Below are 14,502 nucleotides of genomic sequence, written 5' to 3' on the forward strand. Positions count from 1 at the left end.
TTCAACATATTCTAACAGTGCCCTGAGGATTCCTTAATGTCCCATTAGGAAACTGAAAAATAATAGATGTTTTTTCTCCAAAACCGATTCTCTAGCAAATAGTAATGAAATGAAAATCCAAGCTAGGTCTTGCTAAACTATTTTAGTAATTCTAGTCAGACTTGAACTTGAAACACATTGCTCTTTAAATTTAATGAGATTAGATGGAAAAATCAATAATTTTTGAGTCCTCTGCCACATTTTTTTGAACATACACAAAACAGAACAAAAATATAATGAAGGGACACTTTATTTGTAACGACCATTCTGCATTAAATAGCACAGCAAAGTATAGCCTTTGATCTCATTAGTGCACTGACTGAATATCAAAATTTTTGTTTTTGTTTTTGTAGTGATTAATCAAACAGTCCTAACTGGCCTTGCCCATTTTACATTAGTCATATTACATATAAATTCCATAAAGAGTTATGTTCATAGGAAACCACCTCCTAACATTTGTATGCAGATTAGAGTTCTATTAATCAGGTAAATTTTGGACTAGATAATACCCAAAATCCCAAATAAATCTGCATATCTATGATTCAGATTCAAGTGCTCCAGAAATAGATGAAGAATCCACATTGCTGAAATTGTCAAGCTTCATTTGAAACAATTTGTATTAAAAAAATTCTTAGAGAAAGGAAGATGATTTTTTGCTTCTTTTATTTTCTTAGGTGAGCTATGTGGATGAAGTTTCCCTCTAAAATGTTTTATTGAAACAAATTATTAGTATTTGATATGCAAGAATAGAAATTAATTTTTAAAAATTTCCATTAAAAAAAAAAACCAAAAGGGAAGCACATCAGTAGAAATAGTAAATAAATACTGCATATTTAAAATTCTGCAGCTGCTGTAAGTCTGAAATGACTTGATGGCAGAAATTTTTCTCTTTGGTTTTATAAATTACTCCAGAGAGCAAATGTTTCTGTGACATTTCTATCACTTTAACATATTGCTACTGGGCACCTTCAAGTCATTTCTGACACAGAGCTACCCCATGTGACAGTGTACAAAGGCTGCATAGGGTTTTCTAGGCTGTGTTTTATGGGAACAGTCTGGTGGGGCTTTCTCTAGAGGGGTCTGTGGGTGTGTCTGAGCCACCAACCTCTTAGCAGCACAGTGCTTATGTGAGATTAACATATTTATTGCTAAAAAAGTAATTTCATGAAAATGTTTGAGTCCATTTGAATTGTATTTAAAAGGTTTTAGTTTGTTTGCACTAGTGTTCTTTCTTTTCACGTACATTTACATGCTCTTTTTTTCTAAACAAATCTCAGTCCCGAAAAGGACTTAAATCACCCAGAAGAGATGATTTAAGAATATAATATCTAGGATTAGGCTAGCAAGGAGGATCTTTCCATGGCTTTGAACCAGTTAGAACTGGTTCAGTTAGGGTCAACAATGTGAACTAGGAACAGACACAAATGCGTAAACTGTAGGTATACTGAACCTACAACCAGATTTGGAAACATTACAGGCAGAGCCTCGCAATAGGAAACTCAGAACCCTTTCAGAAGATTAGATTATTACCAGGACTGTGGAAAGCCAACCATATTAGAAGTGGTAAAATTAGCTGTCATCTCTGTGCAGGGCACTGTTGTTTGCAACTCTGCTGATCTAGATATTTAGTTGCTAAGCAATGCACGTGGTTCCTTTGTTTTATAAAATAGAGATTACACTTGACTGTACTTTTTCTGCATTTCCATGTATCATTTTGAAACACCCATATTTTACAGACTGTATACCGTCTACCTTCAACATCCATGACTGATATGTGAAGAACCAATTCAAAACCCTAGTTCCTTCTTTTAATAAATAGAAACCAAATGGTAACCATTTATCTTCAGATTTGACAATGTATTTCAACATAATGAATGTGAGATGGGTGAAGTTGCGAGTGGGGAAAAATATGAACATAAACAGACATATTTCAGATTTCAGAAATTCACACTTTTATTCATTAATTTTCAGATAAACAGACTCATGCATGTCCCCATTTACTATAAATTTCTTACATCCTGTGAAATGCAGACATGTATTCGTTATTAACCTTTCATAACTAGGTAACTAGGGCACTCTCTTCATTGTGAGTCAAAGTCCAAGAAGTTAGTTAAAAGATAACTGAATAGAGCATCTTATGGAGTCTTAGAGCTATACCATTTTACACAATTGTCCTGCTTTAAGCAAAAGCAGAATCTCCAAATGAGAACTGTTCCTGGGTGCCATACAGTTGATTGCAATGCTTAGCAGGCCTATATGCTGAGTAGCACTGCCCTGCAGGCTTTCTAGGCTGCAGTCTTGACGGAAGCAGAATGCCAAGGGTCAGATCTTTACTTCTGTGGCGTCCCCAGAAGTTCCATGCGTCTGTGCATGGAAACCACAGACCTTTCTGTTGGCAGCAGAAGGCTTAACCACTGCATGGCCAGGGGTCCTCAAATAAGCACCAGATTATTTTGGAATGTGAGCACCTTCGGAAGACTCTTGGGTCTCACTGATATATAATAATTGATCACAATTCATTAGAAAAAGCTCCAGCAGTCATTTTGGTTCCAAATGGATGAATATGCACTATTTCAAAGCAATTCATTTTCAAAATAGATCTCAAAACAGAAATTTCATTTTGCATAATACAGCAAACACTAAAATATTTGAAACTGTTTGACTCAAATGATTTCCAAGTCTATCGGCAATGATACCCAGAGGGCAACTCTCCCCGGCTGGGATGACTCATACACCACTGGCTGGATCTGTTTGGATGTATTAGTCATGCCTCCATCAACACCAAGGTATTGAGATGCTGCTACCTTTTCTTTATGTAATACAAAGTATTCAAAATGCTTACAATCTTCTTGCTAAATGCCCTAAATTCCTAGATGATTTCAAAGAAATTAAATCACTGTCAACATCACGATTGACTATCAATTCTCCATGGTTTAGAGCCCAAACACATGAATGAAAGAGTATTTAAAAGATGACTTGGTTAGAGAACAACCTCTTACATTCACATAGACTAATAAACTGTAAAGGCTGGGCAAAGTCAACTGGATACATTAAACAGGCAAGGAAAATATGTAGAATCTTCATTATTGCAACTATAAAGTATATACGTAATAAATGCTTGCTTCACAAAGAAATGTTATCTGCAATTTCTTATTTAGTGAAAAATGCAGCAGTTTGAATTCATTTCACCTCCAACACATAGGCTTGGAGTATTCTGTGCTTAAAGGATGAACCTACAGACTCACAGCGCTAAAGCATTATTATGGCATAATTCAAACAATTTCATTATCAGCAACATACTTGCATTTGTATTTCACATACGAGCATTAAAAATTGAAATTCTTTATTGATATTTCTAACTCAAATTCTCACCCTGTCCCTCAGATTGGCATTCATTGAGTAAAGAGTGTCTATCCACAAAATGTCACTACCCAAGCCAAGTATTCAGTACGCGCTTAATCAGTGAGGAGCATTTCAATAATGGTGGATACACCAAGAAAAAAAATGTTTTAATACCTATGATGGCATCCTTTTCTCCCAACCCACCACACATTTGCAAAATAATTGCAACATTGACATGGTTCTCAAAACTCTGAAGACCCACCCCAAATTCCATCTAGCTTCACAGTTACCAATGTCAGTTCTCTTTGCTGCCCATTCCTGCCCTCGCCCTCATCAGCCAAAAGCAATTACAGCAAGCACCTAGCCTTAAATCTGAAACAAAACAAAAATGGAATCAAGAGGAAAGAGTAAAGAAAAATAGTCAAAAATTATGAAGCTTTTTTTTTGCAGTTTCATTTATTATTTTTAAAGCTGGCTTTACCTATGTCATCATTTCTCCAATATTTGTTCATATAAATTTCCATATTGATTATAAAAGGCAATGAAATTGGTGTTAAACATTTTACAAGGAATCGTTATGATGCAGAGGACTAAGATACAATGTCAGTTGATGAGGAATTGCTTTTATTCACTCAAATTAGGAATTATTTTTATCCACCAAAAATCCCCCAAATATTGGGAGCAGATGGTAAGGGAAAAGAAAAGGCACTGATATTTACTGAGGGCTAAATATGATTTGAACACTATGATAAGTAGTTCACACATACAATCTATAGTAAGTATTATTCACATTTTATTGGTCAGTCCGGTTAAGCCAGTTGCCAAAGATGGTACTATCTAGTTAAATCATCCTAGGAACTCAGGTCTCTCTTACACTAAAACAGCTTCATTTCAATGAGTTGACACACAAAGAAAAACTGAGTATCATTCTGATTTCTTATTAGTTAACTTATTGGGAAGGGCTTTCCACAAGACTAGACAGTAAAATATCCCAAGCTATTAATTTTACTAGTTGGTTTTTTTCACTTGTGATGTTATTTCCTGTTCTTCATAACCTAGTCTAAGAATAGAAAAATGCTACCATAGACTAACAGTTACTATGTAGAAAAAGAATCATTAAAACTCATTTCCCTCTGGTTCAAAATCTTAAAACTCAGCATATGACTTTTTGAATACAGTAAGAAAAGTTAATTTTTTTAATGAAAATGTATTTCTGATTCAGGAGATGGATGATTTTTCTAATATATGCCAGATTAATTCTTTTTTTTTTTAAAGTAGCTCTCTCAAGAAGTTTTTTTTCATGTAACAACAAAATTGCTTCTATTAGGAAGTAAAGAAATGCTTGAAGCTAGAGGCCAGGTAAAATTCCCCCATGTCACTTTCAGCAGAAAACTAACCTTTAACACGTTTGCCTACAGCGATCATAAAACCTTGCCAGACATATCTCTTGGCCCAATGATGCATGTATGCCAGAATGTACATATGCATACTTACATTTAACTTAGGTTTTCATATTTCTCTTAATTTTTTAAAATTATTTACCTTGAAAAGTAATCCTAATAGAGTTTTTCTTCATTAAAAACGTTATATGCATGTTATTTCCTAAATTGTTTGGGAAAAACAATACAAAAATGAGAAAAGAACATTCTTGACTAAGCCTACAATTTTAATAATAATCAATCATTACTATAGTTACACAGGGTAAATAACAGAAGCACTAGACTTGACATGAAATTGCATATTTTCCTCTTTCTTGGAAAGAAATTGCATAAGAGAGGGCTTTAAAAAGTCTGTAGGACTATTCCAGTATCTTTTAATCCTATTTTTTCAAGAACTTTTTTAACTCCTCTCCTCTTTGTCTTCAAACTTTGGAAGAATTTGGGAACTATCATTACTATAGAAGTAATGATAGACCAGAAAAGAAAAATGAGAAACATTGAGAGAAATGAAGACGACCAAAAAGAAATCTGCAAACTTTCTAGAGAGCTATGTATAATACCCAAAAAAACAGAATTGTTTCCCCTCAGACTTATTTAAATTTTTTTTTACAAAATAACCTTATCGCCTTCAAAGTACTCCCTATTATACTTAATGCATTTGTCAAACTGCAATGCCATTCTTGGAAACATTTTTCAAATTCATCTGTTTGGATGGCTGGCAGCACCTCCCTTGTTTGTTTTTTTCACCTCTTCTAGTCCCCAAATCTGTTCTTTCATGTCCCTCTTCATTCTCAGAAACAAAAAAAATGTTGCAAGCAGTAAGGTCAGGTGAGTAAAGTGCATAGGACAAGAGAGACGTGCTGTTTTTGCCAAAAACTGGCCCACTGAGAGGGCGGCAAGACCAGGTACATTGTCGTGGTAGCAAAGCCAGTCCCCCGTCTACCACAAATCAGGCATTTTTTGTCGCACACTGTTTCACAATCTTTTGAGAACCTCTAAATAGAAAGCTTGATGAACAGTCTGACCTGGTGGAACCAAATGCACGACATGCTGACATTTTTGTTTGGGAAGTAGATGGATGTCCAGAATGAGGTTTATTATAAGTCAACATTTCACCTTTTTTTGAAATGAGAAAACCACTCATTTTCAAACTTGAGTGTTTCCCATAGTGCTGTCCTTGTAAGCTGTGTTCAACATCACAACAGTTTCTGCAGCATCTTTCTCAAAAAGGAAATAAAATTTCACAGTTATCTGCTGCTCTCTTAAATTAGCCATCACAGAAAAAAAGGGGGTTTGAGCAAAACTGCTTTTACAAAAAAATTCTCTGTGACCAGAAAGAATGGTCCCAGGTGATGCCACTGGGTGCACTAACTCAGAGAGAGTTGCTGATGCTTACCTAGTGTGAACATGTGCACTAGCAAAGCTCCACCAGTGGAGCTTTTTTCCAATTGTCTTTGGATAACCCCTCACGGATAGCATGTTATATCTACCATTACATTAAAAAAACTGTATGAAGGGGCTTCAATATTTCATGGAAATATGGAATTAAAGGATAGTGGAATTTTCCATGAACTTTTTGAAGTCTCCTTCTATACAAAATCAACAATATTTCTTAATGAATCCATTCCTCTTAAAATTTTATTAAGTCATACCTTGGAAATCAGAAACGTGCATAAGTAATACATAATGAATTTGGAAATTATATAATGGTAGCCATTGTGCCCTGAGAAATAAGAGAAAGTGAGAGGTAGCGGGCTGCTGCCTCAGTGTGACATACTTTTTACTCTACTGGATGTAATCAGTAGATTCTCATCTTTCCGTCAGACACTTTTTTCCCTTTTAATTTTGGTCATTTAAGCTTTGTGAAGCAAATGTTTACTGAAGCCCTACTTAGATTGTGTTAGTCACTTTCAAGAACCAGTTTTGGGTTTTTTTTTCCAGTCTTTATTCTTGAAGAAGTCAAAGTCTGCTGGAAGGCGATGAACATGTCAAGAATGGGGGTGAGGGAAGAAAAACAGTACAATATACTAAATACTGGAGGAGAAGTATACCCTGTACCAACGGCAAAGATGTGGAACAAACTGACTCTGTTTCTTCCAAGAGCCGCTACCTCTGTCTCACTACTCCTTCCTATGTTCTGATAGAGAATGCGGGTTCAAGCCAGTTATTTACAAATGAAAGGGCAGAAGATAGCAAAGGTAAAGGGGAGGATGAAAGGGGGCTAAAAAAGGAATGTGGGGCAAGAATAGCACAGGTAGAAAGAACGGAGGGCAGGTAAACTGCAAAGGTTGTAAATTGCTTTAAAGTGCTTATGTGTGCCTAAATACGTGTATGTGTACGGAAACGGGTCAAGTTTACACAGGCACATGGTTAGACTTCCCTGGGGTAGTAGAACTCAAGAATTAGCAGGGCCGGAATAGAGAGACAAATGAGTGTGTGTGTTCAGATTTCCTGGATTCTATACAGGGGTATCAATTTCCCTTCACATAAGTAGGGACATTGATGTCAGTAAGGAACAAAGGTTCTATTAATGCTTATTAAGTGATTAAGATATCCTGGTGTGGATTTCTTCTGTTCAAACTGTTTCATTATGTATTATAAGTGAAGTTATAATATGTAAGATCTTGTCTCTCATTTTATATCTTAGATAGTCTAGAATCATCTATGCTAATAGTTCTATTAAGTGTAGAAAAGCGCTCAAGAATAATGAAGATGTTCTCATGAATAAATGCCAGTCTCTGCCCAGAGTCCACATATTTGAAAAACCAGGTAAACAGGAATGGTGTTTGAGTTTCCTTAAAAAAGTAGAAATATCTATATATGTAAAGAAGTTTTTCTTTTTGTGTTATGTTGCTTAAATAACTGCCTGAAGCAAAACATCATGGTATATATTTTAAAAGCCCTTATTGTATTGATTTACATGTCTTCACAATTTCATACTATGGAACATTGAGGGGACTGACAACCAAGATTGCATAATCACATGCCACCTCAAAATACGTAAATTATGATCTTCAATTAAAGACATTTAAATGTACAAGTATGTTAGTTCTTTAATGAACCATCAGTACAATAGTTTACTTTGATCACATTTTCAAGATTATGTGTGATGCTGTCACTACAGTCATAGTTTTCTTCTCACTGTTTTCAGACTGGGAAAGTCGTGAACATTATTAAAGAACAGTCTAGTAGGAGTCCTATCTTCAAATATTCCTGAGAGCCTATTGTTTCCACACAGACTAATTAAAGATGACCTTGTAATCCCAATGGGCACATTCACAATATTTAACATTTGATATACCTTTGCCATTATCATCCGTGTCACACAAGACCATGTAGAATTGCACTGACTTGGTGTACAATTTTTATTTTGCCAAATTTGTGTCATTTCTAGGATGTAATTCATGTGAAAAACATTTCTATTTGAGGCTTTAGACACTGATTACAAGGGATAAAATGGGAGCCATTAACTAGGGGAAATAATCTTTGATTTATTCCCCTCATCACTGACAGGATATGTTGACTGTTTCCACAGTAAACAGTTCGTCGATGAATATAAAACACACGTATGTTTAAAGTCTCATTTTCAAACCAAGGATTAAATGCTACCATAAAAAGTGGAAGTAAGCGCCCCCAATAAAATTATCTTTAAAAAAAAAAAAGGCAGAGGGTGGGAGGGAACACACTATGGGATAAAATTAGATGAGCAGCACAGCTATATGTGATTTTTAAAGTCAAGCCTCATGCATATCATTCTGGAACTGTTTGACATAGCACTAAATAATTTTCAAAAGATATTGTATATACACCACTGTATGAAAAATTATCATTGTTTCCATAAACCCCAGCCCTGCCTTAACCTGCATCTCATGACCAGAAGAATCATCTTTTCTAAATGTGGTCCCAGTGACATTGTTTTTCTCATTTGCTGCCTTTCACAGAAAGGTTGTGAAAATGGGTTCACTTTCCGACCAGCCAATTCCATGATAGCATTTTAACCATTGAAGAGATTTCATTAAAGCAACAACAACAAAAACAAAACTTGTTTCTGGTGTTAATTGTCTTATTAACCAGTTTGGAACCTCACATTTTCTGTGTGTACTGTAGCTTCTTATTCTAAGGGACACTAATTAGTTTTAAATGGTGTTAAATACCATCCCTGCAGTTGCAAGTGCTTCTCTGGGATTTTTACTAGAGAAAAGATCTCCTCTAATTTAAAACCACTTTGTTTTCTTCAGTCACAGATGTTAGTGAAGGGATGTCCAGTAGAATCTTATGGGTGTTTTGGCCACCTCACACTGCCATTAGCTTATACTTATTTGGGGGCATATCCCCACCCACCCACCAGGGCGCCACCGCAATGGAAACCGCAGAGGCTTAATTTGAGTCCTCCTTGCCCCTCTCCCTCCCCTTACAAAGCCTTGGCTTCCCTTAAAGAAAATTCTCCAACAACGTGTCAATTTTATATTGCCCACAAAGGCAACTTCTGTTGGGGGAGGCAGGGGAGAGGGACTGGAGCTTGGCTGTCCCTTTGCACAGACAGGGATCTTTGTGGCAATCGGAAAACATTTCCTGCATAAAAATCAACACATTCCCTGGTTGCAGCTTTTGGGAGAAAGAAGGAATACGTATCAGCACTGTCCTCACAGGAACGAAACCCATCCTTTAACCTTCCAAACAGGAAAGTCATTTTCTCAAAATATGTCACACTTTCTTGCTCTATTAAATCTAATCCACAATCTTAAATCCTCTGGCATCTCTGCCCACCAGAGACTGGGCAAAAGCTATAAATCACTCCAGGACTTTCATTCTTTCCTTCGCATTTCCGCATTTCCCTTGCACTGTTTGTTTGGGGGTGCACCCCCTCCCCCCCACAAGCTCATCTCTGGCAAGCTCGACTCTCTCAGGGTATAAGCACAGAGGACCAAGAAGCACCCAAAAGGTAAATGGGGTCTGAAAGGATCTGCTATTTTTTTTAGCACAAGCCACAGTAGTCTCATTAACTTGCCCCCACAAAGAGAGCAAGTTAAATCCCTGTGTTTTAATTCCAGTGGGGCCTCCCCCTCCAGCCTGCAAGTGACTTCACAGGCCAGGCAGACCCCAGAGAGTTTGTGCTTCCAGTTGGGTCCCACTGGGGTTCTGTTGACCCAGGACAGGGCAAGCTCAGTAGGTTTATAAGACAAAGCATGTCAAACAAAATCCAGGTGGGGGGTGGGGAGGCGGTTTATAGTCTCCTGTCTGCAGGTCACTTGGAACCTAAAAGGCTAGTTAAGAAGTTCAAGGTCCCTTTTAGTCTTGGGGGTTTAAGATGAGACTTGCCTGGGTGGTGAGGCTTGAGGGAGCCAGGGAAGGCGAGGGGGCCATGGGGATAGGAAGTGAAGAGTCTAGGCCTTGGCAGGAGGCAAGAGTCGCCTACAACTTCATTCCTCAGCAAGGTATGCATGGATGTGCATGTAGGTCCCCTCCAAGGGCTGCAGCCTGCACAAGGGACTGAGCATCCCAAGCCACCCTGCTTCCCACCTCCAGTGCAAGCTGTCAGCCACATTTCTGAGCCTTTCAGTCTGCACTTCCTTCTGGTGCATGTGATGGAGCAATCCCATTCTCAAAGTCCCACCATTAAAACCTGGAACCTTCAAACTAGTTTAAACGTTCTTTCTGAATCCGTAAAGGTCACAAACCAAATGAATTCAAAGATGGCAAAGTAATGGAGCAAAGATTAGGCCTGGGCTTTGAAACAGCCTGTGTTCACCCCATTCCCCAAAGTCAACACAGTCCTCATTCCCCACCCAGAACATTTTGATCCAAGCCCCCCCACCCCCCACCCTTCCACCTGCCCCACCCCACCCCCCACTGTCCTTTGGGCACTTACCTTCTTTGGGTGGTCGCTTGACCTCCCTGGTAAGATTGCAGACCTGGGTAGTTTGCAGCTCCTGGGTCAGGCAGCCCTCTGTCTGCTCATTCAGGGGTAACACCACGTTATTTAACAAAACCAGGGACTGGTCGTCGATCCCCCACTCTCCCAAATGCTGAGGGCAGGTGCATTTTGTATACATGATCCCACAGGATTCTGTTCTCCCATTTTCCGACTTTAGGCAGCTCTCCAACCAAGTGCATAAGACATGGCAACCAAACTGGCTCGGGCTCACCTTGTTCAACACCAAAAACTCAAAAAAAGACTTCTGATCTTCTTCCCCTTTTTTCTGTAATCCTGGGAAATCAGCTGGAAATACCCGGCGTATCTGAATAAAATTTTTATCATATTGTAGAAAAACGAAAGCATTCTTGGAACTGCAGAGTTGCATTATAGAATGGTTCTTTCTTAAAAGATCCTTTATCTTTTCATGAGAAAAATGATCAAACTGATAAGCCAGGAGGGAAAAGTTAGAGCAGCTAAGGTCCTTTTTGGAAAATTTCAGGTAAATGCTATATTTGGTTGGATCTGGATTTTCCAGCGTCCAAGTGCAGTTTGTAAAGTTTTTGGGAAACATTTCACTTACAGAATACGATCCATAAATGACTCCCTTCACCAAAGTTGAACACCAGAAGTCTTGGGCAGCATTAAATCCAAACATAACCAGGAGATAGGTGGAAAATATATAAATCAGCAGGTTACGAACAGCCTTCATCCTATGTCATTTGGCCTGTAAAAATGGCAATGAAAGTAAAATGCAAGTCGATGCGCATTGAAAAAAAGAAACTCCTTCCAATATTACAGCCAGCTGTTTTCAAGATTTCAGTAAAAACCCTTTTTAAAAAGAAGGGCAGGTGATTTTTATTTTATAACGCCAGGAAACTATCTGCTGCTGTGTGAACAGCGCCCTCACGTGGTCATACACAATGGCCAAATTCTCCACATTTAATTTAAAAATAACATTTAATAGAATATTAATAGGAATGCCCTAATTTATCTAGGAGGCTCTCCTACAAGTGCACTATGTGTGGACGAAGAGAATAAAAAATAGGATGATCTAGATCATAACCCAAATGTCCATTATTGGGATTTTTAATCAACCTATATAGTCTTTCCCCCTTCTTCAGTCTTCTGTCTGCAGTAAACATCATCACACAAAATCTAATCTGATAATCTGGGAACAGCTGTCACCACATTATTTCTTTTCTCTAAAATTTGAAGAGCAATTATGATAAATTATAGGCACAATTTTAAAAGCATAGATTATAATTTGTTGCAGATGGAACATCATTTCCCAAATGCCCCTACTTGCCTTTGCAGGGGCCACCATGTATATTGATGAGAAAATTCCTGGGCATCCCTCTGGACTGGCAGGATTTTAAAACTACCATCTGGGAGAGGGCTTAGATGGCTGGGTACAGAGCAGATACTTGTTGTTCAGCATCACCACTTAGAACCAGGACTGAGGTAGTCATTTCGATGTGACATGCCCTCTTGGGATAAATAAAGTGAATCACTGTATTAGTATCTCTATCCAAAAGCAATGTCAGTGAAAAATCCCAGAACCACAGTCAGAGAGCTGCCGTGTTTTTAAATGGTCTCTTTTTAGAAATTAGTGTTATTATAGCTGGGGTTATCTACTGTAATTTGAGATGTACACATGGCAGATACAAGATATTAATTAGCCTTTCCTTTCCTAGCAGATTTCAATGATTGAATTGCTCCCTTTCCAACCACAGTTCCAAAGCTCCTCTTTTCCTTCCTTTCTTTTTTTTTTTTAAATCTTGGTCTTGCATAATAAAGTAATCTTTGGTTATATTTACCTCTAGAACTTGTTATGCAAAAATAACTTCAATTTCTTTCCTGCTTTAACCTTTGAGAAGTTATTTCTTAGAATAAATGACACTGCTTTTTTATTTAGCCTTTGAGCTGAGGCAAGTGATGCCAAGATAATTTTAAGTCTTTAGGCTGCAGTCTTTTCCACTGTTCTGTAAACAGAGACAGACATACAGACATATAGATAGTTAAAGAGTTCCCATCCCTTTGCCTGGGGCCTCTTTGAAGCAGAAGGTAAAACCCTCTTCCTCCCCATTGCATAACACACACCAACCAACGCATGCACATAGAATCCAGGATCTAAAGTCTCTGAAGATAGAGCTGCATTTTCGAGATGGTAATTCAAATTCTGGTCTTGATACAGGCAAAATCAGCCCCAAACTCTGAATCTCTATAGAGCAGCAGTCTGAAATAACATCAGAATCGCTGGAACTATCAAAACAGTGTTCTCTGATGTCACGCATACAGTTTAATGAATGATACATTTTCTGCTTCAGGGAATTAAGTCAGCGCACATTTAAAGGTTAAAAAAAAGGAAAGGAAAGTTGTAGAAATTTCTGAGATTTTTCACCCCCTTTGCTGTAGCACTTTGCAGGCAATGCAGGTCTGCGCAGTGTTCTTCAGGATAGAGTGTAGGCGTTGAAAGCCAATGTGACAATAAGTGTCTAAATTAGGAATTCCATCCATGAAAGGGGGCTTCATTTTAGACTCGGTAGCTCAAAAGAGGTCGTATTTCGTTTCCTAATGAATCCTGGTACTTTTGCTTCCATGTATTTGACAGTGCATGTCTGCAGTGCTGTGCTGGGCTCGGCAAGGATTCGAAAGAGTGAGGAAATCGCTCAGATTTCACTTTCACGCCTGCTGAAGAAGAGAACCTCTGGACATCTTTAACTAGCCTTGGCGTCCAGTCTCCTTTCCTTCTCCACAAGCCAACACGTATCACTGAGACGCCCCCACCTCACCCCCACCCCCAGGACTGCAGGGTCAGTTCAAACCACTGCTGTTTCCCTGGTGGAAGAATGGGGGCGGGGTGGCTCTGGGGCTGGCCACCTAAGTCTCTCAGAAGCTGGACATCTTTATTTATTAATTTATTGGTCTCCTGCTGAGGAGCACAGGGGCGTTCAGTTGAGCTGTTCTCAAAACTGATTTTCGGGGTGACACTTTAGTTTAGCCAAACATAGACGGCGCCATCACTCCACGAAAAATTTTCCCCAATAGAAGACCCACTGCCTCCCCTTATTTTAACTTCCTATTAACCTAAAATCCACCACCGCCCCCACCCCATAAAATGACTTCAATCACACACAAGCGCCAGATTTTCCCCGACTCCCGGCCCGGTCCTTCCGAACCCAGCACATCGCTGGGAAACAGACTTCGCCAACTTTTCAACTGCGGCGTGGAAGTGAACGCAGCCCCTCGGTCCGCGGGCGGCGGCCCCCCCTACCCTGGTCCTCTCTCCCCCAACGCCGAGCTCCGGCGGAGCCCCTCGGCGGCGACCCTCCTCCCGCCCACCCCCGGCGGAGGGCAGGGGCCCGGGACCCCGTCCTTACCTTCCACTCCGAACGCTCCGGGAGGCTCTCGCTCTAAGCCACCAGCGCAGGCTCGCGTCCCAGCAACAGTGACCGAGAGACTCCCCTTCGGTCCCAGTCACCGTGGCCCATTTTCCCCGACTCAGCTCCCCACAGCAGGGTCGATTTTCAAAAATGCACACATGCACGAAGCCGACGGCAGAGATGGGGTGATCAAAAGAGGGGGTGCGAGGGGATAAAGCCCCAGGAGCCCAGAGCCCGGCGCCGGAACCAACCTCCAAGCCCTGAGGGAAACCCCCCCGAAGAGAGACTCTCAGGAAACAAAAAAAAAAATAAATAAAAACCAAGAAGTGGCTTCAGATGGAGGATTTGTTTTTACCAAATCTGTCCCCACAACAAACGGATG

The 14,502-nt window shown here is 39.3% G+C and overlaps 1 protein-coding gene across 1 annotated transcript; it reads right to left on the minus strand.

Moving 5' to 3' along the window:
- Positions 1 to 10,689: 10,689 nt before the first annotated feature.
- LOC123522233 (adhesion G protein-coupled receptor B3-like) lies at positions 10,690 to 14,457 on the minus strand (the record flags this gene model as incomplete). The annotated part of the gene is made up of 2 exons (XM_045294746.1): positions 14,118 to 14,457; positions 10,690 to 11,461 (listed from the first exon to the last, which is right to left on the minus strand). A coding segment is annotated over exon 2 (757 nt), but the record flags the coding sequence as incomplete, so codon positions are not given.
- Between the last annotated feature and the right edge of the window lie 45 nt (positions 14,458 to 14,502).

The sequence above is a fragment of the Echinops telfairi genome, unplaced genomic scaffold (assembly GCF_000313985.2).
Source record: "Echinops telfairi isolate 266 unplaced genomic scaffold, ASM31398v2 ScPeMD7_3533;HRSCAF=4204_1, whole genome shotgun sequence".
Lineage (NCBI taxonomy): Eukaryota > Metazoa > Chordata > Mammalia > Afrosoricida > Tenrecidae > Echinops > Echinops telfairi.